At 47.7% G+C, this 25,468-nt stretch overlaps 1 protein-coding gene and 3 long non-coding RNA genes across 5 annotated transcripts; all 4 read right to left on the reverse strand.

The window, feature by feature from the left end:
- Positions 1-91: 91 nt before the first annotated feature.
- Positions 92-7,483, reverse strand: LOC137841011 (uncharacterized). Its single transcript, XR_011088298.1, has 6 exons — positions 7,386-7,483; positions 7,038-7,208; positions 6,815-6,892; positions 5,197-5,287; positions 456-485; positions 92-247 (listed from the first exon to the last, which is right to left on the reverse strand). It is a non-coding gene; the product is annotated as an uncharacterized lncRNA (long non-coding RNA).
- Positions 7,484-8,366: 883 nt separating this feature from the next.
- On the reverse strand, positions 8,367-10,233 carry LOC125983418 (janus kinase and microtubule-interacting protein 3-like). The gene is made up of 8 exons (XM_068653483.1): positions 10,110-10,233; positions 9,975-10,028; positions 9,789-9,854; positions 9,659-9,727; positions 9,504-9,581; positions 9,214-9,447; positions 9,009-9,134; positions 8,367-8,639 (listed from the first exon to the last, which is right to left on the reverse strand). The coding sequence occupies exons 1-7, from the start codon at positions 10,227-10,229 to the stop codon at positions 9,018-9,020; spliced, it is 738 nt and encodes a 245-aa protein (XP_068509584.1). The 5' UTR covers positions 10,230-10,233; the 3' UTR covers positions 8,367-8,639; positions 9,009-9,017.
- A 508-nt stretch (positions 10,234-10,741) lies between these two features.
- Positions 10,742-12,714, reverse strand: LOC137841072 (uncharacterized). 2 transcript variants are annotated; one of them, XR_011088420.1, is made up of 3 exons: positions 12,408-12,714; positions 11,910-12,271; positions 10,742-10,803 (listed from the first exon to the last, which is right to left on the reverse strand). It is a non-coding gene; the product is annotated as an uncharacterized lncRNA (long non-coding RNA). The 2 variants fall into 2 exon arrangements; XR_011088419.1 differs by having other exon boundaries at positions 10,742-10,806.
- A 5,711-nt stretch (positions 12,715-18,425) lies between these two features.
- On the reverse strand, positions 18,426-24,552 carry LOC137841009 (uncharacterized). Its single transcript, XR_011088292.1, has 6 exons — positions 24,441-24,552; positions 24,093-24,263; positions 23,870-23,947; positions 22,252-22,342; positions 18,788-18,817; positions 18,426-18,580 (listed from the first exon to the last, which is right to left on the reverse strand). It is a non-coding gene; the product is annotated as an uncharacterized lncRNA (long non-coding RNA).
- Positions 24,553-25,468: the final 916 nt, after the last annotated feature.

Consider the following 25,468-nt stretch of genomic DNA (forward strand, 5'->3'; position numbering starts at 1 on the left):
CTCAACCAACATTCACAGATACAACGCAACGCAAACTACACAAACGTAAATCTTTTTAAACACAATGAGTTGTACTTACCGTGTACGCTCTAGACGGTCCACTTGCAAGCAGAAAATAAAGATATTTCTGTTGATAATCGTCGTGTTTGTATCCGTTGTCTCGCTCAAGGCCATTGCGCCCACGGATTTGAATTTTGGCGAGAGTTCAGCCTATTGACGTCATTTCCGCGGTGTAATACCCGCATATCTGAAACGGCAAAGTTAAGAGTAGAGTTAAATAAAGTTTTTAATCAACGCAATAATTTACAAACGTTGACCAGTCGAAATAATCGTCGAAATTTGGCGTCTGTGGCTGGAAGCAGACGCCGAGTTCGACGTTCCTCCCAAATGCCACACTGCCTCGCTTTTCAGGCCAACAAAAAAACATATTTTTCAAAACAATGAGTTGTAATTACCTTGTACGCTCTAGACGGTCAAGTTGCAAGCTGAAAACAAAAATATTTGTCTTGTTAGTCGTCGTGTTACTAACCGCTGTGTCTTGTTTGCCAGCATTGCCGCTTTCCTACTTCCTGTTGCAAGCCACGCCCACGGATTATAATGTTGCCATGAGTTCCGCCTATTGACGTCATGTCCGCGTCGCATGACTGCGACGTAATATTATCTAAAACTGTTTGTGCGGCATGGTGTTGTTCTGTGCGGTATTGTGTTATTCTGTGCGGCGTCGTGTTGTTCAGTGCGGCATGTTGTTGTTCAGTGCGGCATGTTGTTGTTCAGTGCGGCATGTTGTTGTTCAGTGCGGCATGTTGTTGTTCAGTGCGGCATGGTGTTGTTCAGTGCGGCATGGTGTTGTTCAGTGCGGCATGGTGTTGTTCAGTGCGGCATGGTGTTGTTCAGTGCGGCATGGTGTTGTTCAGTGCGGCATGGTGTTGTTCAGTGCGGGATGGTGTTGTTCAGTGCGGCATGGTGTTGTTCAGTGCGGCATGGTGTTGTTCAGTGCGGCATGGTGTTGTTCAGTGCGGCATGGTGTTGTTCAGTGCGGCATGGTGTTGTTCAGTGCGGCATAATATTGTTCAGTGCGGCGTAATGTTGTTCAGTGGGGCATGGTGTTGTTCAGTGCGGCATGGTGTTGTTCAGTGCGACATGATGTTGTTCAGTGCGGCATAATGTTGTTCAGTGCGGCATAATGTTGTTCAGTGCGGCATAATGTTGTTCAGTGCGGCATAATGTTGTTCAGTGCGGGATGGTGTTGTTCAGTGCGGCATGGTGTTGTTCAGTGCGGCATGGTGTTTTTCAGTGCGGCATGGTGTTGTTCAGTGCGGCATGGTGTTGTTCAGTGCGGCATGGTGTTGTTCAGTGCGGCATGGTGTTTTTCAGTGCGGCATGGTGTTGTTCAGTGCGGCATGGTGTTGTTCAGTGCGGCATGGTGTTGTTAAGTGCGGCATGGTGTTGTTCAGTGCGGCATGGTGTTGTTCAGTGCGGCATGGTGTTGTTCAGTGCGGCATGGTGTTGTTCAGTGCGGCATGGTGTTGTTCAGTGCGGCATGGTGTTGTTCAGTGCGGCATGGTGTTGTTCAGTGCGGCATGGTGTTGTTCAGTGCGGCATGGTGTTGTTCAGTGCGGCATGGTGTTGTTCAGTGCGGGATGGTGTTGTTCAGTGCGGCATGGTGTTGTTCAGTGCGGCATGGTGTTGTTCAGTGCGGCATGGTGTTGTTCAGTGCGGCATGGTGTTGTTCAGTGCGGCATGGTGTTGTTCAGTGCGGCATGGTGTTGTTCAGTGCGGCATAATATTGTTCAGTGCGGCATGGTGTTGTTCAGTGCGGCATGGTGTTGTTCAGTGCGACATGATGTTGTTCAGTGCGGCATAATGTTGTTCAGTGCGGCATAATGTTGTTCAGTGCGGCATAATGTTGTTCAGTGCGGCATGGTGTTGTTTAGTGCGGGATGGTGTTGTTCAGTGCGGCATGGTGTTGTTCAGTGCGGCATGGTGTTGTTCAGTGCGGCATGGTGTTGTTCAGTGCGGCATGGTGTTGTTCAGTGCGGCATGGTGTTGTTCAGTGCGGCATGGTGTTGTTCAGTGCGGCATGGTGTTGTTCAGTGCGGCGTCGTGTTGTTCAGTGCGGCGTCGTGTTGTTCAGTGCAGCATGGTGTTGTTCAGTGCGGAATGGTGTTGTTCAGTGCGGCATGGTGTTGTTCAGTGCGGCATGGTGTTGTTAAGTGCGGCATGGTGTTGTTCAGTGCGGCGTAATGTTGTTCAGTGGGGCATGGTGTTGTTCAGTGCGGCATGGTGTTGTTCAGTGCGGCATGGTGTTGTTCAGTGCGGCATGGTGTTGTTCAGTGCAGCATGGTGCTGTTCAGTGCGGCATGGTGCTGTTCAGTGCGGCATGGTGCTGTTCAGTGCGGCATGGTGTTGTTCAGTGCGGCATGGTGTTGTTCAGTGCGGCATGGTGTTGTTCAGTGCGGCATGGTGTTGTTCAGTGCGGCATTGTGTTGTTCAGTGCGGCATGGTGTTGTTCAGTGCGGCATGGTGTAGTTCAGTGCGGCATGGTGTAGTTCAGTGCGGCATGGTGTTGTTCAGTGCGGCATGGTGTTGTTCAGTGCGGGATGGTGTTGTTCAGTGCGGGATGGTGTTGTTCAGTGCGGCATGGTGTTGTTCAGTGCGGCATGGTGTTGTTCAGTGCGGCATGGTGTTGTTCAGTGCGGCATGGTGTTGTTCAGTGCGGCATGGTGTAGTTCAGTGCGGCATGGTGTTGTTCAGTGCGGCATGGTGTTGTTCAGTGTGGCATGGTGTAGTTCAGTGCGGGATGGTGTTGTTCAGTGCGGCATGGTGTTGTTCAGTGCGGCATGGTGTTGTTCAGTGCGACATGATGTTGTTCAGTGCGGCATAATGTTGTTCAGTGCGGCATAATGTTGTTCAGTGCGGCATAATGTTGTTCAGTGCGGCATGGTGTTGTTTAGTGTGGGATGGTGTTGTTTAGTGTGGGATGGTGTTGTTCAGTGCGGCATGGTGTTGTTCAGTGCGGCATGGTGTTGTTCAGTGCGGCATGGTGTTGTTCAGTGCGGCATGGTGTTGTTCAGTGCGGCATGGTGTTGTTCAGTGCGGGATGGTGTTGTTCAGTGCGGCATGGTGTTCAGTGCGGCATGGTGTTCAGTGCGGCATAATGTTGTTCAGTGCGGCATAATGTTGTTCAGTGCGGCATGGTGTTGTTCAGTGCGGCATAATGTTGTTCAGTGCGGCATAATGTTGTTCAGTGCGGCATAATGTTGTTCAGTGCGGTATATTGTTGTTCAGTGCGGCATGGTGTTGTTCAGTGCGGGATGGTGTTGTTCAGTGCGGGATGGTGTTGTTCAGTGCGGCATGGTGTTGTTCAGTGCGGCATGGTGTTGTTCAGTGCGGCATGGTGTTGTTCAGTGCGGCATGGTGTTGTTCAGTGCGGCATGGTGTTGTTCAGTGCGGCATGGTGTTGTTCAGTGCGGCATGGTGTAGTTCAGTGCGGCATGGTGTAGTTCAGTGCGGCATGGTGTTGTTCAGTGCGGCATGGTGTTGTTCAGTGCGGGATGGTGTTGTTCAGTGCGGGATGGTGTTGTTCAGTGCGGGATGGTGTTGTTCAGTGCGGGATGGTGTTGTTCAGTGCGGGATGGTGTTGTTCAGTTTGGCATGGTGTTGTTCAGTGCGGCATGGTGTTGTTCAGTGCGGCATGGTGTTGTTCAGTGCGGCATGGTGTTGTTCAGTGCGGCGTCGTGTTGTTCAGTGCAGCATGGTGTTGTTCAGTGCGGAATGGTGTTGTTCAGTGCGGCATGGTGTTGTTCAGTGCGGCATGGTGTTGTTAAGTGCGGCATGGTGTTGTTCAGTGCGGCGTAATGTTGTTCAGTGGGGCATGGTGTTGTTCAGTGCGGCATGGTGTTGTTCAGTGCGGCATGGTGTTGTTCAGTGCGGCATGGTGCTGTTCAGTGCGGCATGGTGCTGTTCAGTGCGGCATGGTGTTGTTCAGTGCGGCATGGTGTTGTTCAGTGCGGCATGGTGTTGTTCAGTGCGGCATGGTGTTGTTCAGTGCGGCATGGTGTTTTTCAGTGCGGCATAATGTTGTTCAGTGCGGCATAATGTTGTTCAGTGCGGCATAATGTTGTTCAGTGCGGCATAATGTTGTTCAGTGCGGCATAATGTTGTTCAGTGCGGCATAATGTTGTTCAGTGCGGCATAATGTTGTTCAGTGCGGCATAATGTTGTTCAGTGCGGGATGGTGTTGTTCAGTGCGGCATGGTGTTGTTCAGTGCGGCATGGTGTTGTTCAGTGCGGCATGGTGTTGTTCAGTGCGGCATGGTGTTGTTCAGTGCGGCATGGTGTTGTTCAGTGCGGCATGGTGTTGTTCAGTGCGGCATGGTGTTGTTCAGTGCGGGATGGTGTTGTTCAGTGCGGCATGGTGTTCAGTGCGGCATAATGTTGTTCAGTGCGGCATAATGTTGTTCAGTGCGGCATGGTGTTGTTCAGTGCGGCATAATGTTGTTCAGTGCGGCATAATGTTGTTCAGTGCGGTATAATGTTGTTCAGTGCTGCATGGTGTTGTTCAGTGCTGCATGGTGTTGTTCAGTGCGGGATGGTGTTGTTCAGTGCGGCATGGTGTTGTTCAGTGCGGCATGGTGTTGTTCAGTGCGGCATGGTGTTGTTCAGTGCGGCATGGTGTTGTTCAGTGCGGCATGGTGTTGTTCAGTGCGGCATGGTGTTGTTCAGTGCGGCATGGTGTTGTTCGGTGCGGCATGGTGTTGTTCAGTGCAGCATGGTGTTGTTCAGTGCAGCATGGTGTTGTTCAGTGCGGTATCGTGTTGTTCAGTGCGGTATCGTGTTGTTCAGTGCGGCATCGTGTTGTTCAGTCCGGTATCGTGTTGTTCAGTGCGGTATCGTGTTGTTCAGTGCGGTATCGTGTTGTTCAGTGCGGTATCGTGTTGTTCAGTGCGGTATCGTTGTGTTGTTCGTATTGTGTTGTGTTGTTCGTAATGTGTTGTGTTGTTTGTATTGTGTTGTTGGTATTGTGTTGTGTTGTTCGTATTTTGTTGTGTTGTTCATATTGTGTTGAGTTGTTCATATTGTGTTGAGTTGTTCGTATTGTGTTGTGTTGTTCGTATTGTGTTGCCTCTAACACTTAGCTTCTAACACTTAGCCTCTAGCACATAGAAGGTAAATAAATAGGAAGGAAGGACTCACCGGTGACGTCGTCGCCCACGTCCAAGCGTTGTACTTTGTATTTTCATCCTTCTGACAGTGGAAAACATATAGCCAACAAACACCGTGGAACCTAAACGAATGAAAGAAAACTATAATTTGGCCACAACCAACATTCACAGATACAACACAATGTGACGTGCGGTGTTGAGGTTAAAGGTTGAGTGAAGGGCCCTCGTTTTAAACTACTTTTTTGAAAAGGAGTGGGAACAAGTAAGACGTATTTAATTTATTTATTGGGAAGTAGTAAGACTTATTAAATTTATTTAATCTACTTTTCTTCCCAGGCAAAATTTGACGTGCTGCAATTCCAAATTTCCAAAGTGAATGAAGGAATGAAATCCTTTAAATTATGATTTTGTATAAATACTAGGCACAAACACAAAATCTACGGCACAAAATGGGCAGACTTTACTTGTTTGAAAAGGACTGGTTACAAGACAGACTTTTTTAATTTATTTAATGGGAAGAAGACTTATTTAGTTTAATTGATCTATTTTTGTTCCCTGGCAAAATTCGATTTGCTGCAATTCCAAATTTCCAAAGTGAATGAAGGAATGAAGTCGTTTAAATTATGATTTTGTATAAATACTAGGCATAGACACAAAATCTACGGCACAAAACGGGCAGACTTTACTTGTTTGAAGAGGACTGGTTGCAAGACAGACTTTTCTGATTTATTTAATGGGAAGAAGACTTATTTAGTTTATTTAATCTCTTTTTGTTGCCTGGCAAAATTGGATTTGCTGAAATTGTATTTTGCCAAATCTTGACTTGAGACCTGATAGGAAGTATTAAACGCTCAGTTAAATCGATACAAGTTGGTAATAAGAGCGAGTAATGTTGGTTGAAGTGATGAATGAAGGTTAAAAGCAATTTAAATTATGACTTTGTATAAATACTAGATATTAACAGAACATCTACTGCGCAAAATGGACAGAGTTTACTTGTTTGAGAAGGAGTGGCTTATTTAAGTCTAAGATTTATTTAATCTGTTTGTTCCCAGGCAAAATTGGATGTGATGCAATTCCAAATTTCACCACATGACGGTGCCAAATTTTGACTTCATAGGACATATTCAACACTTAACTATTATGTTCAAGGTAATCAGATTTGTTTATTATTCTAATGGCCTTTTCAAAACTATTCTGGATTACTACTTTGGATCTATTCTACATTACTTGGCAACAACATACTCTGTAACAGATTAGGCAGTATAATCACATATGTTAACTTGAGAGTGCCCACACTCAATCTACTTATCGTGATGTGTTAAATCAATTACTGTTAGACATTATTATTCTGATAATCTACCAAATCTTTGAATTGAAGAATTTGTGATTTAATTAATAGCTTGTTGTTATGTTCAGGGTAATCAGACTTGTATATAATTCTAATGGCCTTCTTTTGAAAACTATTCTGAATTACAACTTTGGATCTTATATTACTTTGCAACAATATACTCGGTGACAGATTAGGCAGTATAATCACATATGTTAACTTCAGTGCCCACACTGTATTTATTTATGGTTATTTGTTAAATCAAGTACTGTTAGACATGAAATAGGAAGTGTTTAACATAAATGTTATGGCTACTCACCGTTGTAGCTCGCTCCTGGTCAATGATACGAGCCTCTTCTTGCAGTGGAAAACTTGCAGCCAACAAACACCGTGGAACCTAAAGGAATGAAATTAAACATTAACATTTCGCCTGGACCAATATTCACACGTACAACGCAACGCGGCTAAACTTCTGCTAGCGCCTCAGCTACACGTTGCTATTACAAACGTAAATCTCTTTAAACACAATGAGTGTTACTTACCGTGTACGCTGTAGACGGTCCAGTTGCAAGCAGAAAATAAAGATATTTCTGTTGATATTCGTCGTTGCTCAGTGGCTCACGGCCATCGCGCCAACAGATTTGAATTTTGGTGGAAGTTCAGCCAATTACGTCATATCCGCGGCACATGACTGCGACGTAATACCCGCTTATCTGAAACGGCAGTTAAAAGTAGAGTTACATCAAGTTTTCTTTTTTAATCAACGCAATCATTTACAACCGTTGACCAGAAAGAATCGTCGAAATTCGACGTTCCCCCCAAACGCCACACTCACTCGCTTTTCAGGGCAACAAAAGTACTTCTTTTTAAAAACGATGAGTTGTACTTACCATGTACGCTCTGGACGGTCCAGTTGCAAGCAGAAAATAAAAATATTTCTCTCGTTAGTCGTATGTTACCATCCGCAGTGTCTTTGTCAACATCGCCATTTTCCTACTTCCTGTTGCGAGCCACGCCCACGGATTTAAACTCTGGCGGAAGAGCCCGCCCATTGGCGTCGTTTTCGCGTATAGCAAATCCGATTGGTTGGGAAGGGGGCGCGGTTATGCAGCCGAGGGGTCCTGTGATCGGTGGGATGTAAAGTAGGCGTCGACGTCACGTCCGCGTCACGTGACCACGACGTGGCAGACGTCATATAGCAACCGCTGTTTTGTTTAGTAGACTTACAGTTGTTATGCATTGACATAATGGCGCACACTCCAAATAGATTTAAATAAATTAAATAATTCTTCTGCCCACTCCCTTTTAAACAAGTTAACTCTCCCCGCGGATTTGAATTCCGGCGGAAGTTCTTACAGTTGTTATGCGTTGACATAATGGTGCACTGGTTAGCATGTCCACCTCTTAAGCATGATGTTGCGGGTTCGACGCCTGATCAATGTTAGCATGGAGTGAGCTGAAGTGCATGGCGCTGAAGATTTGAATCTTTGAAATGCGCTGAGGTCTGACGTATCAGGCAGAATGGTTTGCCATCACGTTCAACAAGAAATAGAAACTTTCCCACTCTGATAAAAACGTCCTGTGTTCATCTACATATTTTCGTTTTGCTGTGCATCTTTTCCCTGCCATTTCGAGAGCCCAATTGACACTAATAGTTTACTGGAATGTGTTTGCCCATCCTACTTTGTGGAATTGCACCACATGCGCTTTTGACGAAAATACTAAATTGAACTCAAGTGAAGCCAACACGCACAACCCCCCCCCCCCCACACACACACACACACACACACCTACACACACACACACAAATGTTGATATGAACATAAAAGAGCCGCATGCGGTTCGGGAGTTGCGGCTTGGCCAAACCTGTACTATACAACTTTATTTGTGTAAAATTTTCACAACAGCTGTCACACAAACAAAGCGGGAAAAACCGAAGACGTGCGTGTTCCGCCCACGCTGGATTTATTTGCACCTTTGAAAAGACACCGTATTGCCGCAGATGTGGCAAAGAGTACATTTGGGCATCTGAGACGGAAGGATGTCCAAAGCATCACGTCACCTGCTCTGGTAGGAATGGTGGTGGGACGTTGAGGTCAACCGCTTTGGGGTTGGCTGAATCTTTGGTCGCAGGATGCCACACACTTGAAGACAGAAGCAGAAAAGCAGAGCTAAATGCAAAATGTACTCACCGGTGACTCCAATTTTTTCCCCCCCTGAAGAAATGGATGGACGGGTGGCCCCGGCTGGCCGGTGGGACTCTTGTTATTCTGACCCTTTTTAGTGCGCGTTTGGGGCAACAACCGTTTTTTGTGGCGCTCTCTTCTGGTTCAAGAGTGCCCTGCATGTGAATTTGCCTTTCCTGCCTTCTGATTGGATGAGCGCCGGTGTGACGCGGTGCCTCTGTCACCGTGGCGGGGGGTATACGTCGGCATCGGAGCGTCTGCCAACGTCTGAGACCGGCTGGCAGTGTATCGGAGGTGTCGAGTGCGGTGCCGCTGGAGCTCACTCACCAGCTGGTGTTAGGGCCACAGAATGAAGGCCAAGGAGAAGACTAGAAAGAGAAACAGAAACTTCTCCTCCAATTGTTTGATTTGTCTCTTCTGAGCTTCGATGAATTCTTTCAGCTCTTTGTTCCTCTAGGACGGACAAATGGAAAGTAGCCTTCAAAAGCCAGTAAGCGTGCAAGTAAGTGCCGGGCTGGCTTTGGGCCCTTACCTGTTGCGCGCTGTGCAGCAGATCCATTCTCTCTTGGAGGATGCAAGCGTCGCGCTCCCTCAACTCCCACATCAGGGCTCGCTTCCATTGGTCCACGGCGCTCCTAAGCTCTTGTCTCTGATCCGCCGTCAGCACGTCATTCACGCCAGCGTGGCTGGCTTTTTCGCCGTCCGTGGCGGGGCAGTCCCGCTGCGGTAGCGCCTCGTACAACATGGCCTCCAGCTCCATGATCCTCTGGGCCGCAATCCCCGTCCATCAGTAGTCCGGCGGGAGATTTGAGGGCGGCTTACCTTATGAGCCTGGTCCATGGAACGCTTCCTGAAGTCCAACTCTTCATCCAGGTAGCCCTTCTGGTTGCAGAACATATCCTAGCACAGCTCAAGGTCAGAATTGTTGGGGCACATTGCCCCGAGTTCCCCTTGGCTGATGTCGCGTGTCTGTCTACCTTCTCACTTTCAATGTCCAACATCTTCTGTTGAAGTGCTGACTTGGTCACTTTGATGTATTCTAACCACTGAGGAAAGGCTGCTGTCACATAAGCAGAATGCGAGAGCGTGCGTGGACATGCGCGTTACCTTCTCGGCTAGGGTGGGAAGGGTCCTGGCGTGAATCACGACCACCTGCTCCTCGTTGGTGAGATTCTGCAAGAGCCCAAAGGCACAGCGTCAACAAGGTTCTTTCAGCGCAAAGCCTTCCAAAAGTCACATTTGAGCCGCCGAGTCTCGTGGAGTGCGAACATAAGGAGTTCGACATACACTTACGGCGTTATCGCCCAGGATGTCCAGCTTCTTCATCAGATCACTGATGACGATGTCCTGGGGAAAGGCGCAAGGAGCAATGTAAGGTGTTCTGGGACCTCAGGTTAAGGTTAGGGTTGCGAGGGACGCCTTACGTACGCTCACGCCGTCGGCCTCGCAGTAGATCTGCAAAGGGCTGAGGCCGTCTGGGAAACGGACTTGCAGAAACTTCAAGACGGGGGAGCGCCACTCCCTCTCCTGAAAGGCAGAGGCATGCATCCGTCCGTCCGTCCGTCCGTCCGTCACATCTCTGGCCTCAACACGCTTGTGCGAGTCTTCCCACCTCCAGCTCCAGGATGCGGAACTCAAGCAGTTCGTTTTGGTCTCGGATATCCTGGATGTGCTCTTTCAGACGCGCTTCTTCCGCCTCCATCCGCCTGACCTGAAAAGACAGTCAGACCTCATCTGCGGGGCTTCCGGACGGGTGTGACGCCAAGCGACTCCGCCCAGCGCCTTTCTTTCCGTCACCTTTTCGGCCAACTGCTGATTGCTCTGACGCAGCAGCTGCTTCTCCTAGAAGATTCTAGAAGAGACAAACGCGTGGACAGCTTTGGAATGTTGTGTCATTTTCATCCACAAATTCTTTGGTTGACTGGAAAATGACATTTGCTTTTCTCCACATTTTCCCAGCCACGTTCAGGGGGGGTTGGTCCAGTAATGCCAGACGAATGAGTGACTGAAGAATGTAGCTATTTTGTCTGAGAAAAAGGTGTGCTCATTGATAAGCTTACCTGTTCTTGTTGCTTCAGCGCTGACTCCAGATCTGCTACTCTGCTTTGATAGTGACCCATTTCTACTGTCATGTAACATGGGGGGAAGAGATGGTGCAAATGGTAAAATATGGATTGTTCACAGGAATAAATTGGCAGAGCTGAAATTCCAAATTTGTCCAAAAGATGGCGCCAGACCAAAACATGAGACCAAAAAAGGGGCCAAAATAAGCTAAGCAAGTTAAAATAGAAATAAAACAGGAACACGGTGTCAGATTGTGAGTCACGCATGGACGCACAAATGTGATTTTTACTTTTTGATTTCTTTGCTTAGCTAAAAATGTATTCTGTAACAGCTTAAAGCAATATTGTTAGTCAATTCGATCAAGGGACCCGTCACTATGAGAATAGTGGCGTGACATAAATTGTTTGGAGAAGCACAAATGTGATTTTTACTTCTTGATTTCTTTGCTTGGCTAAAAATTGATTCCCTCTTTCATGAACTGTGTTTTGCAATCGAATTGTTCTGGGATTGAATGATTTTATTAACACGGGTATCAGTGGGTGAAATTGTTCGGTTTCTGGAGTGATTAAGATTTGTAATTCTATTTCATGTTTCTTCAATAAATGTGTTGTGTATATTCATCTACTTTGTTGTGCGCTGATTTGTACTGAATGTACAATCGATGGTTCGGGGTTGATTTGACAATTTGATTAATGTGCGGGGGGTTATTATGGTATAACATAGGACCGTAATAAATAAAAGTAACATCAGACAATTTTAGAGAATTGAATAACTTTCGTAGTTATTTGAGACACGAGTGAATTTCAATCCGTTTGAAAGTTTGCTTCGTCTGAATAAATTAACGGAAGTGTTTGAATCGGATTATCGGTTTGGTGTAGAACTGAAAGTAATTTAATTATTTGAAGGGCGCAGGCCCGTTTCCCCTTTTGACGGGCCGCGTAAAAAGTAACTCCGAACATGTTAGAGAATTAAATAACTTTCGTAGATATTTAAGGGAAGAGTGATTATTGAAAGAGGTGCGTTTGACACTACCATCAGCTTTTCTCTGGTCTGAAAGGAGGAGGAGGGAGGCTCCTCCTCCTCCTTTCAGACCAGAGAACACCCGAGGCTGGGTGAGAACGGGGAGGCTGCGACCCGGCCGGGGGTTGCGGGAAGGGGCGCCACCTTGATCTCCTTCTCGGCGTCGTAGTCCCCTCCGCTGGTCTGGGCTAGCAGAGCGTAGGCTCGTTGCAGCGCTTGATATTCTTGCGTCAGCTGGCGGTAGCGAAGCTCCGCCTCCTCATGCACACACCAATGCAACACAGCACTAGTACCAGAATCAGTCAGACCGGCGACAAAGCACCCGCGACGCAAAGACGAGTCCGATTCCAGGCTGAAGAGGAATGTTTGGCGCCAATACGCTGGCAGAAATGGCGGGCTACCTCTTCGGGTTCCGTGTCGGGGGTTCTGTCGGTGTGAAAAGACAAGGACGATCCGTCCGAGTCCACCAACACGTCTTCGTCGTAGCCGTAAAATGTTTCGATGACCTGCGGGCGCGGAAGCAAACATCTCTCTGAACAAACTGAAGCGACACCTCACGATGAATCGACGAGAGGAACGATAGCGAGAAAAAGGCCATTTCATCTTGCGCAACACCAAGCAGCCGCAAACAAACAGACTCACCTTGCAGGACCTCACGCTTTGTTCCTCCTCAGAGATTCTCGACGTCGGTATCGTAGCAGCAAATCTCTCTCCTGTCGACACAAATAATCCGCCTTTGAGATTCTTTGGATGCAAAGGGAACGAACGGCTCCGGCGCAGAAACAAACGCGACTCACGATGACATTTCTGACATGAGCTCCTGTCTCCAGAGCCTGAAAAACCCGTCACCGGCGATGATTGGAGGGACGCTCGTCTTTTCCAAAAGTGACAACTACAGGGTGTGTCAGGGTTTTCCAGATTATCTTTATCGTATGATTATGTTGCTTTGACTTTGACTGCAACCTGTAATAAATAATATTATTTATCCCTTATTTATCCCTATCGCTTATCCCTTCCTACACAAAGTCGTAAAACATCCCTTGCTATGTTTTGACTAGAGGTCAAGGGCTTTCTCTATTCAATCCACTCTTACACCCACCCTGTTTCTCTTAATAAAAATGCTCGTGCGGGAGCCGAGAGTCAGACTTCATTCGTACAACGGATGGACTCTCCACCTGCAGGTGTCCAAAAGAACTTACTTGTCTCCCGTGTGGTTCTTGCAAAATAAGTTGGAGCGAGCGCAACTCTAACAGGGTGCATTTTGCCACTAGCTGCCTACGGACAATGACGTCGCGCTCGCGGCTCATGGTTGACGGGCTGAGCAGCCGGGCGAGTCCGTCGTTTTCAGCGCACAGCGAGTGGCAAAGGCGCTGACAAAACGGGAGCTTTGAGCTGCTGAAAACGGCAAAACAAGTCTAAAGCGTGTTCAAACGCGTGCGTACAATGCTCCTGCTTGAAAGGTCGGAATTTAAGGGGCCAATTTTTTGGATGGCGGCCGCCGGCCAAGCTTTGGACGGAAAAGGTTTCCTGGCGACAGCGAGCGAGCGCGGCGCTGCCGTACGTGCACCGAGTCACCTGCCTGAAGACCTTGGACAAGTCGTCGATGATGTGCCGCTGCTCCACAACTTGAAGGAACTGCATTTCACCGTCCTGCTGGCCGCAACCGCGCTCCAGGTCATTGAGCGAACTAGGCCTTCTCTGTGGAACACAAATGCAGTGGACTCTGTTGGCACGCCGCCGTTGTCCGCGTCGACTTACCAAGCTTGCCATCTCCTCGTTCTCCTGGGTGACAAAGCGCACTTTGTTTTCAAGGCGACACAGCACCAGTGAGAGTTCTTCATTCTTCCTGCTCAGGCGTTTGTTTTTGTACAGGAGTGGCAGAAACTGGCTTTCTGTTTCTCTCAGTCGCTTAAGCTGCAAGCATGAAGTGCGGGATGCGAAAGACGCACAACACGCGGGCCAGAACGTATCCATTCCTTTTGCATCGGTTTGAACGGAATCGTGGCTTTGGCTCCCAATAAAAGACATCTACCAGGCAACCGACTCGCCGCGCCGCTCAACTAATAAGCAAGCACAATGGGTGCCTCGCTGGATGGCGCGCATCAAACGTAGCGCAAACCTTCAAGCGTGCCGTCAATAAATTACCAGTTCATTGCGCTCTTCAGAAAGCAGGGCGTTTCGATCCTCCAGTTTCCTGATGACTGCGCTGAGCTCAGCGATTTTCAGATGAAACCTTCGCGTGTCCCGATCTTCCTGAGACTGAAAACGCCCCGCAACACACACACACAACCACTCGTTCAAAGTTCAAAACTGTTTTTGTGCTACCTTCCTCCAGCAACGAACTAAGTCATGCGTACTGCAAGTGTGTGATGAGGTGGCTTACGCTATGAAGAGGATTGCTAGTAGCGCCGTTGACCCCACTTCCAGGGTAGTTTAGGCCCGCCCTTTGGGAATCCCTCAGGGCAGCGATCTGCTGCTCGGCAGCCTGAGTCTGCAGCTGAAGGCGGTGGACGTGGCCGGCCCCAGGGATTTATCCAAAACCGTAACCGCTCTGTCTTTCAGCTTGATCTCATCCATCTGGATGTACAAACGGGGAGCGCTCAGGCAGGCGGGCAAACTCATTTGCCAGAATTGTGACAAAAACAAAGAGAGCAACCGGCCAATTTTTATCTTGAATCGACTAGAACACCATTGCTGTGACAAAAGCGAAGCGAGCAACCGGACGTTTTCTTCTTGTGAAATAGAATAGAATAGAATGCCTTAGGTGTCATTGCACTGCAGGTATACAACAAAATTGGGAACATAACCACGCACCGTGCATCTGATCAGTCCTACCAGTCGGCGGATCTCCCTCTCGCAGTCTCTCTTGGTTCGGCTCAGCTCCTCCCGATGCTGGTGATGAGCCGATCGGAGCTCGGCCGCTCGGGACTGCCAGGCCTGCTGGGCCGCTGCCAGGGCTTCTTCCGCGCTCCTGGTGGAGGCGACACCGCTCGGTCTCCCGACACCGCCGCGTCTCCTCCACTTCCGCCAGCAAAGCGCCCCCGCTCCTCACCTGAGCAGACATTGCGCCACATCGGGCCGTTGAGACCGCAACGGAGCGCCGCGACGCTTACTGGGGACAAGCTACACAATACGGTAGCGGCCGCATCGGAGCCCGACGTGGCGTGCGGATAGTCAGACACGGATTGAGCGGATCACCTTGTCCATGGAGCCGTCCCTCAGGCTGAGGACCAAGGCATTCAGTCGCTGGATCTCTCCATCTTTGATTTTGATCACTCTCATCAGCTCCATTTCATGCTGCCGCAGTAATGTCTCCCTGGTAACGGCTAACTCTTTCTGCTTCTCCTCATGGAGTTTGCTTTTGAGTTCCGTCATGGCGGCGGTGGCACGGTGGTGCTCCGTCCGCAGGTCCTGACTTCTCTCTCTCTCCAGACAGCTGACCTGACATGACTTAGACAAACTTTATTGTCATCTTGTCTGCACATGGTGCATACAAAACGAAATTTCGTTGCACACGGCTTACAACAAAGTAGTGATATTGCAGTTGAATAGAAGTAACATATCCTATGAAAATATATATATACATATACTGTATATATATATATATATATATATATTACAAATAAGTATAAAGTGCAGCAGTGCTAATTATGCAATAGTGCAAGTAGGCAAAACAGTATTCAAGAGTGTGCAGAGGAATGCTAAACCATGTATTAAACTTCTATTTAAAGGGTTTACACAAGTTCAGTAAAGTTGGTAGTGCGAGATAGTGCAAGATAGAGGTCCGTAGTGCCATAAAGTACAGTTCTGTGAATGTGTGATGCAGAGTTCAGTTTAGAGCTCAACAGTTCTAATGTTCAACAGTCTGATGACAGCAGGGAAAAAGCTGTTGCAGAACCTGGTGGACCTGCAGCGGATTGTGCAAAACCTCTTCCCAGAGGGCAGCAGGGAGAACAGTCCATGGTGGGGGTGTGATGGGTCATTGATGATGTTACGGGCACGGGACATGCAGCGCTGAGATGAAATGTCCTGAATGGAGGGAAGAGGAGCCCCTATGATCCTCTCTGCTGTCCTCACCACTCTCCTCACGTTCTTCCAATCGGAGGCGGTGCAGCCTCCACACCACACAGAGAGTCAGCTTGTCAGAATGCTCTCTATGGTGCTCCTGTAGAACGTCCTCATGATGGGTGGGGGCAGGTGGGCTCTCCTCATCCTCCGCAGGAAGTACAAGCGCTTCTGTGCCCTCTTGATCAGTGCCGTAGTGTTCATAGTCCAGGTGAGGTCTTCTGTGATGTGGACCCCCAGGAATTTGGTGCTGCTGACCACCTCCACAGCTGAGCTGTTGATGATCAGTGGAGCGTGGTGAGGCTGGTTTTTCCTGAAGTCGACGATGATCTCCTTCATCTTCTCCACATTCAGGATCAGGCTGTTGTCTCTGCACCAGCCCACCAGCTGCTCCACCTCCTCTCTGTAGTCCAGGTCGTTGTTGTCTCTGATGAGCCCCACCGCCGTTGTGTCGTCTGCGAACTTCACGATGTGATTGGTGGTGAACCTGGGGACGCAGTCGTGTGTCATCAGGGTGAACAGCAGGGGGCTCAGGACGCAGCCCTGAGGGGAGCCTGTGCTGAGGGTGATGACATCAGAGGTGTTCTGTCCGACCCGGACTGACTGAGGTCTGTTGGTGAGGAAGTCTAGCAGCCAGTTGCGAAGGGGGGTGTTGAAGCCCAGGTGTTCCAATTTTCCTACTAGATGCTGTGGGATGATGGTGTTAAACGCTGAGCTGAAGTCCAGGAACAGCATCCGAACATGGGTGTTCTTCTCCTCCAGGTGAGCCAGGCTCAGGTGAAGAACGGAGGAGATGGCGTCCTGAGTGGAGCGGTTTTGCCGGTCGGCAAACTGGAACGGGTCAAATAATGGGGGGAGTCTGGAAACGATGTGATCTTTAAGCAGCCTTTCGAAGCACTTCATCATGACCGGAGTCAGTGCAACAGGCCGGTAATCATTAAATGAGGTGATTTGAGGTTTCTTCGGCACCGGAATGATGGAGGCAGTCTTAAAGCACGCTTGCACTGTGGCTTGGCCCAGCGAGGTGTTAAAAATGTCTGTGATGACCCCAGCCAGCTGACTTGCACATTCCCTGAACACACGCCCAGGAATGTTGTCGGGGCCAGGGGCCTTACGGGGGTTGACTCTCCTCAGGGTCTTCAACACATCGGCGGAGTCAAGGCAGAGTACCTCCTCTTCCTGATGGGGGACAGTTTTAACTGCTGGAGTGCCGTTTAGTGCCTCGAACCTCCCAAAGAAGTTATTTAGACCATTTAGAAAGTCAGCATCAACTTCACCCACCGGGGGGGGAGGGTGAGTTGTAGTCTGTAATCGCCCGTATGCCTTGCCACATACTCCTGGTGTTGTTGGCGTCGTGGAAACGATCCTGAATTTTTCGACTGTGGTCTCGCTTCGCTACCCTGATGGCACGGTTCAAGTTGGCTCTCGCTGTCCTCAGTGTCTCCTTGTCGCCAGACTTGAAGGCAGAGTTCCGTGCTCGTAGCGTTTGACGTACCTCCTCAGTCATCCAGGGTCGTTGGTTGCCCCGGGTGATGATATTCTTAGTGGTGCTGACGTCCTCGGTGCATTTGTTGACGTAGGCTGACACAGTCATGGCACACGCATGTCAAATCTACATCGGGGAAACTGGGAGGGAGGGAGGGAGGGAGGGCGGGAGGGAGGCAAGCAGGGAGGCAGGCAGGCAGGGAGGCAGGCAGGGAGGCAGGCAGGGAAGCAGGCAGGGAGGAAGGCAGTGTCTGTCTGTTGAGGTTTTCACCTTGTTCTTCTCCTGCTGAAGTTCTAACTGGACGTCCATCAGTTTGGCTCTCAGCTCGTCATTGGCGGCCTGAAAGGCGTTCGTTCGCTCCGCCTTGACCCGCCCTGCCGGAGCTCGTTTGGACGTCTCTTACTCGAGTCTCGCCCGGTCATCAGTCAGAGATCACAACATTTGTACCTGGAGAGCACAAACGCAGCGCTGTTTTCCACTGGCTTCGGACTCAACTTCAATCGGTACCGTAACGTACAACATCATAAACATAGATCTAGCTTGACTTATTCATTGAATAAATGCATTTGGTTCTTCAAAACTGCATCACGCAACATAGCGTGACCGAGACGGCCGTTATCCACCTGCGTGAAGTTATTTGGTGAAAGGAATGAGATGTTTAAGACACCATCGTTCTGTCTCTATGTAGATGAAGGGAAATAATCGATTGCTGAAGGTCCAAAGGTGTTGTGATAAACAAATAAACATATTAGTGACATATTTGTGATAAACATATTAGGCAGGATAATCACATATGTTAACTTGACTGCCCACACTGTATTTATTTATGGTTATTTGTTAAATCGAGTACTGTTAGACATGAAACAGGAAGTGTTTAACATAAATGGACGACGAAAGGGGTACTCACCATTGTAGCTCCTGCTGGTCAATGATACGAGCCTCTTCTTGCAGTGGAAAACATACAGCCAACAAACACCGTGGAACCTAAAGGAAGGAAATTAAACATTAACATTTAGCCTCAACCAACATTCACAGATACAACGCAACGCAAACTACACAAACGTAAATCTTTTTAAACACAATGAGTTGTACTTACCGTGTACGCTCTAGACGGTCCACTTGCAAGCAGAAAATAAAGATATTTCTGTTGATAATCGTCGTGTTTGTATCCGTTGTCTCGCTCAAGGCCATTGCGCCCACGGATTTGAATTTTGGCGAGAGTTCAGCCTATTGACGTCATTTCCGCGGTGTAATACCCGCATATCTGAAACGGCAAAGTTAAGAGTAGAGTTAAATAAGTTTTTAATCAACGCAATAATTTACAAACGTTGACCAGTCGAAATAATCGTCGAAATTTGGCGTCTGTGGCTGGAAGCAGACGCCGAGTTCGACGTTCCTCCCAAATGCCACACTGCCTCGCTTTTCAGGCCAACAAAAAAACATATTTTTCAAAACAATGAGTTGTAATTACCTTGTACGCTCTAGACGGTCAAGTTGCAAGCTGAAAACAAAAATATTTGTCTTGTTAGTCGTCGTGTTACTAACCGCTGTGTCTTGTTTGCCAGCATTGCCGCTTTCCTACTTCCTGTTGCAAGCCACGCCCACGGATTATAATGTTGCCATGAGTTCCGCCTATTGACGTCATGTCCGCGTCGCATGACTGCGACGTAATATTATCTAAAACTGTTTGTGCGGCATGGTGTTGTTCTGTGCGGTATTGTGTTATTCTGTGCGGCGTCGTGTTGTTCAGTGCGGCATGTTGTTGTTCAGTGCGGCATGTTGTTGTTCAGTGCGGCATGTTGTTGTTCAGTGCGGCATGTTGTTGTTCAGTGCGGCATGGTGTTGTTCAGTGCGGCATGGTGTTGTTCAGTGCGGCATGGTGTTGTTCAGTGCGGCATGGTGTTGTTCAGTGCGGGATGGTGTTGTTCAGTGCGGCATTGTGTTGTTCAGTGCGGCATGGTGTTGTTCAGTGCGGCATGGTGTAGTTCAGTGCGGCATGGTGTAGTTCAGTGCGGCATGGTGTTGTTCAGTGCGGCATGGTGTTGTTCAGTGCGGGATGGTGTTGTTCAGTGCGGGATGGTGTTGTTCAGTGCGGGATGGTGTTGTTCAGTGCGGGATGGTGTTGTTCAGTTTGGCATGGTGTTGTTCAGTGCGGCATGGTGTTGTTCAGTGCGGCATGGTGTTGTTCAGTGCGGCATGGTGTTGTTCAGTGCGGCGTTGTGTTGTTCAGTGCAGCATGGTGTTGTTCAGTGCGGAATGGTGTTGTTCAGTGCGGCATGGTGTTGTTCAGTGCGGCATGGTGTTGTTAAGTGCGGCATGGTGTTGTTCAGTGCGGCGTAATGTTGTTCAGTGGGGCATGGTGTTGTTCAGTGCGGCATGGTGTTGTTCAGTGCGGCATAATGTTGTTCAGTGCGGCATAATGTTGTTCAGTGCGGTATAATGTTGTTCAGTGCTGCATGGTGTTGTTCAGTGCTGCATGGTGTTGTTCAGTGCGGGATGGTGTTGTTCAGTGCGGCATGGTGTTGTTCAGTGCGGCATGGTGTTGTTCAGTGCGGCATGGTGTTGTTCAGTGCGGCATGGTGTAGTTCAGTGCGGCATGGTGTTGTTCAGTGCGGCATGGTGTAGTTCAGTGCGGCATGGTGTTGTTCAGTGCGGGATGGTGTTGTTCAGTGCGGCATGGTGTTGTTCAGTGCGGCATGGTGTTGTTCAGTGCGACATGATGTTGTTCAGTGCGGCATAATGTTGTTCAGTGCGGCATAATGTTGTTCAGTGCGGCATAATGTTGTTCAGTGCGGCATGGTGTTGTTTAGTGTGGGATGGTGTTGTTCAGTGCGGCATGGTGTTGTTCAGTGCGGCATGGTGTTGTTCAGTGCGGCATGGTGTTGTTCAGTGCGGCATGGTGTTTTTCAGTGCGGCATGGTGTTGTTCAGTGCGGCATGGTGTTGTTCAGTGCGGGATGGTGTTGTTCAGTGCGGCATGGTGTTCAGTGCGGCATAATGTTGTTCAGTGCGGCATAATGTTGTTCAGTGCGGCATGGTGTTGTTCAGTGCGGCATAATGTTGTTCAGTGCGGCATAATGTTGTTCAGTGGGGCATAATGTTGTTCAGTGCGGCATGGTGTTGTTCAGTGCGGGATGGTGTTGTTCAGTGCGGCATGGTGTTGTTCAGTGCGGCATGGTGTTGTTCAGTGCGGCATGGTGTTGTTCAGTGCGGCATGGTGTTGTTCAGTGCGGCATGGTGTTGTTCAGTGCGGCATTGTGTTGTTCAGTGCGGCATGGTGTTGTTCAGTGCGGCACGGTGTAGTTCAGTGCGGCATGGTGTAGTTCAGTGCGGCATGGAGTTGTTCAGTGCGGCATGGTGTTGTTCAGTGCGGGATGGTGTTGTTCAGTGCGGGATGGTGTTGTTCAGTGCGGGATGGTGTTGTTCAGTGCGGGATGGTGTTGTTCAGTTTGGCATGGTGTTGTTCAGTGCGGCATGGTGTTGTTCAGTGCGGCATGGTGTTGTTCAGTGCGGCATGGTGTTGTTCAGTGCGGCGTCGTGTTGTTCAGTGCAGCATGGTGTTGTTCAGTGCGGAATGGTGTTGTTCAGTGCGGCATGGTGTTGTTCAGTGCGGCATGGTGTTGTTAAGTGCGGCATGGTGTTGTTCAGTGCGGCATGGTGTTGTTCAGTGCGGCGTAATGTTGTTCAGTGGGGCATGGTGTTGTTCAGTGCGGCATGGTGTTGTTCAGTGCGGCATGGTGTTGTTCAGTGCGGCATGGTGTTGTTCAGTGCGGCATGGTGCTGTTCAGTGCGGCATGGTGCTGTTCAGTGCGGCATGGTGTTGTTCAGTGCGGCATGGTGTTGTTCAGTGCGTCATGGTGTTGTTCAGTGCGGCATGGTGTTTTTCAGTGCGGCATAATGTTGTTTAGTGCGGCATAATGTTGTTCAGTGCGGCATAATGTTGTTCAGTGCGGCATAATGTTGTTCAGTGCGGCATAATGTTGTTCAGTGCGGCATAATGTTGTTCAGTGCGGGATGGTGTTGTTCAGTGCGGCATGGTGTTGTTCAGTGCGGCATGGTGTTGTTCAGTGCGGCATGGTGTTGTTCAGTGCGGCATGGTGTTGTTCAGTGCGGCATGGTGTTGTTCAGTGCGGCATGGTGTTGTTCAGTGCGGGATGGTGTTGTTCAGTGCGGCATGGTGTTCAGTGCGGCATAATGTTGTTCAGTGCGGCATAATGTTGTTCAGTGCGGCATGGTGTTGTTCAGTGCGGCATGGTGTTGTTCAGTGCGGCATAATGTTGTTCAGTGCGGCATAATGTTGTTCAGTGCGGTATAATGTTGTTCAGTGCGGTATAATGTTGTTCACTGCTGCATGGTGTTGTTCAGTGCTGCATGGTGTTGTTCAGTGCGGCATGGTGTTGTTCAGTGCGGCATGGTGTTGTTCAGTGCGGCATGATGTTGTTCAGTGCGGCATGGTGTTGTTCAGTGTGGCATGGTGTTGTTCAGTGCGGCATGGTGTTGTTCGGTGCGGCATGGTGTTGTTCAGTGCGGCATGGTGTTGTTCAGTGCGGTATCGTGTTGTTCAGTGCGGTATCGTGTTGTTCAGTGCGGCATCGTGTTGTTCAGTCCGGTATCGTGTTGTTCAGTGCGGTATCGTGTTGTTCAGTGCGGTATCGTGTTGTTCAGTGCGGTATCGTGTTGTTCAGTGCGGTATCGTTGTGTTGTTCGTATTGTGTTGTGTTGTTCGTAATGTGTTGTGTTGTTTGTATTGTGTTGTTGGTATTGTGTTGTGTTGTTCGTATTTTGTTGTGTTGTTCATATTGTGTTGAGTTGTTCATATTGTGTTGAGTTGTTCGTATTGTGTTGTGTTGTTCGTATTGTGTTGCCTCTAACACTTAGCTTCTAACACTTAGCCTCTAGCACATAGAAGGTAAATAAATAGGAAGGAAGGACTCACCGGTGACGTCGTCGCCCACGTCCAAGCGTTGTACTTTGTATTTTCATCCTTCTGACAGTGGAAAACATATAGCCAACAAACACCGTGGAACCTAAACGAATGAAAGAAAACTATCATTTGGCCACAACCAACATTCACAGATACAACACAATGTGACGTGCGGTGTTGAGGTTAAAGGTTGAGTGAAGGGCCCTCGTTTTAAACTACTTTTTTGAAAAGGAGTGGGAACAAGTAAGACGTATTTAATTTATTTATTGGGAAGTAGTAAGACTTATTAAATTTATTTAATCTACTTTTCTTCCCAGGCAAAATTTGACGTGCTGCAATTCCAAATTTCCAAAGTGAATGAAGGAATGAAATCCTTTAAATTATGATTTTGTATAAATACTAGGCATAAACACAAAATCTACGGCACAAAATGGGCAGACTTTACTTGTTTGAAAAGGACTGGTTACAAGACAGACTTTTTTAATTTATTTAATGGGAAGAAGACTTATTTAGTTTAATTGATCTATTTTTGTTCCCTGGCAAAATTCGATTTGCTGCAATTCCAAATTTCCAAAGTGAATGAAGGAATGAAGTCGTTTAAATTATGATTTTGTATAAATACTAGGCATAGACACAAAATCTACGGCACAAAACGGGCAGACTTTACTTGTTTGAAGAGGACTGGTTGCAAGACAGACTTTTCTGATTTATTTAATGGGAAGAAGACTTATTTAGTTTATTTAATCTCTTTTTGTTGCCTGGCAAAATTGGATTTGCTGAAATTGTATTTTGCCAAATCTTGACTTGAGACCTGATAGGAAGTATTAAACGCTCAGTTAAATCGATACAAGTTGGTAATAAGAGCGAGTAATGTTGGTTGAAGCGATGAATGAAGGTTAAAAGCAATTTAAATTATGACTTTGTATAAATACTAGATATTAACAGAACATCTACTGCGCAAAATGGGCAGAGTTTACTTGTTTGAGAAGGAGTGGCTTATTTAAGTCTAAGATTTATTTAATCTGTTTGTTCCCAGGCAAAATTGGATGTGATGCAATTCCAAATTTCACCACATGATGGTGCCAAATTTTGACTTCATAGGACATATTCAACACTTAACTATTATGTTCAAGGTAATCAGATTTGTTTATTATTCTAATGGCCTTTTCAAAACTATTCTGGATTACTACTTTGGATCTATTCTACATTACTTGGCAACAACATACTCTGTAACAGATTAGGCAGTATAATCACATATGTTAACTTGAGAGTGCCCACACTCAATCTACTTATCGTGATGTGTTAAATCAATTACTGTTAGACATTATTATTCTGATAATCTACCAAATCTTTGAATTGAAGAATTTGTGATTTAATTAATAGCTTGTTGTTATGTTCAGGGTAATCAGACTTGTATATAATTCTAATGGCCTTCTTTTGAAAACTATTCTGAATTACAACTTTGGATCTTATATTACTTTGCAACAATATACTCGGTGACAGATTAGGCAGTATAATCACATATGTTAACTTCAGTGCCCACACTGTATTTATTTATGGTTATTTGTTAAATCAAGTACTGTTAGACATGAAATAGGAAGTGTTTAACATAAATGTTATGGCTACTCACCGTTGTAGCTCGCTCCTGGTCAATGATACGAGCCTCTTCTTGCAGTGGAAAACTTGCAGCCAACAAACACCGTGGAACCTAAAGGAATGAAATTAAACATTAACATTTCGCCTGGACCAATATTCACACGTACAACGCAACGCGGCTACACTTCTGCTAGCGCCTCAGCTACACGTTGCTATTACAAACGTAAATCTCTTTAAACACAATGAGTGTTACTTACCGTGTACGCTGTAGACGGTCCAGTTGCAAGCAGAAAATAAAGATATTTCTGTTGATATTCGTCGTTGCTCAGTGGCTCACGGCCATCGCGCCAACAGATTTGAATTTTGGTGGAAGTTCAGCCAATTACGTCATATCCGCGGCACATGACTGCGACGTAATACCCGCTTATCTGAAACGGCAGTTAAAAGTAGAGTTACATCAAGTTTTCTTTTTTAATCAACGCAATCATTTACAACCGTTGACCAGAAAGAATCGTCGAAATTCGACGTTCCCCCCAAACGCCACACTCACTCGCTTTTCAGGGCAACAAAAGTACTTCTTTTTAAAAACGATGAGTTGTACTTACCGTGTACGCTCTGGACGGTCCAGTTGCAAGCAGAAAATAAAAATATTTCTCTCGTTAGTCGTATGTTACCATCCGCTGTGTCTTTGTCAACATCGCCATTTTCCTACTTCCTGTTGCGAGCCACGCCCACGGATTTAAATTCTGGCGGAAGAGCCCGCCCATTGGCGTCGTTTTCGCGTATAGCAAATCCGATTGGTTGGGAAGGGGGCGCGGTTATGCAGCCGAGGGGTCCTGTGATCGGTGGGATGTAAAGTAGGCGTCGACGTCACGTCCGCGTCACGTGACCACGACGTGGCAGACGTCATATAGCAACCGCTGTTTTGTTTAGTAGACTTACAGTTGTTATGCATTGACATAATGGCGCACACTCCAAATAGATTTAAATAAATTAAATAATTCTTCTGCCCACTCCCTTTTAAACAAGTTAACTCTCCCCGCGGATTTGAATTCCGGCGGAAGTTCTTACAGTTGTTATGCGTTGACATAATGGCGCACTGGTTAGCATGTCCACCTCTTAAGCATGATGTTGCGGGTTCGACGCCTGATCAATGTTAGCATGGAGTGAGCTGAAGTGCATGGCGCTGAAGATTTGAATCTTTGAAATGCGCTGAGGTCTGACGTATCAGGCAGAATGGTTTGCCATCACGTTCAACAAAAAATAGAAACTTTCCCACTCTGATAAAAACGTCCTGTGTTCATCTACATATTTTCGTTTTGCTGTGCATCTTTTCCCTGCCATTTCGAGAGCCCAATTGACACTAATAGTTTACTGGAATGTGTTTGCCCATCCTACTTTGTGGAATTTCACCACATGCGCTTTTGACGAAAATACTAAATTGAACTCAAGTGAAGCCAACACGCACAACCCCCCCCCCCCCCCCCACACACACACACACACACACACACCTACACACACACACACAAATGTTGATATGAACATAAAAGAGCCGCATGCGGTTCGGGAGTTGCGGCTTGGCCAAACCTGTACTATACAACTTTATTTGTGTAAAATTTTCACAACAGCTGTC

Source organism: Syngnathus scovelli, chromosome 16 (genome assembly GCF_024217435.2).
Source record: "Syngnathus scovelli strain Florida chromosome 16, RoL_Ssco_1.2, whole genome shotgun sequence".
Taxonomy (NCBI): domain Eukaryota; kingdom Metazoa; phylum Chordata; class Actinopteri; order Syngnathiformes; family Syngnathidae; genus Syngnathus; species Syngnathus scovelli.

Excerpts from the sequence above, each read along its gene's own strand:
- LOC125983418 (XM_068653483.1), bottom strand. The coding sequence starts at position 10,229 with ATGCATGCCTCTGCCTTTCAGGAGAGGGAGTGGCGCTCCCCCGTCTTG. Across the intron at positions 9,855-9,974 it reads ACATCCTGGGCGATAACGCC|AATCTCACCAACGAGGAGCA; the intron begins GTAAGTGTATGT and ends GGGCTCTTGCAG. Across the intron at positions 9,448-9,503 it reads CCATGGACCAGGCTCATAAG|AGGATCATGGAGCTGGAGGC; the intron begins GTAAGCCGCCCT and ends ATTGCGGCCCAG.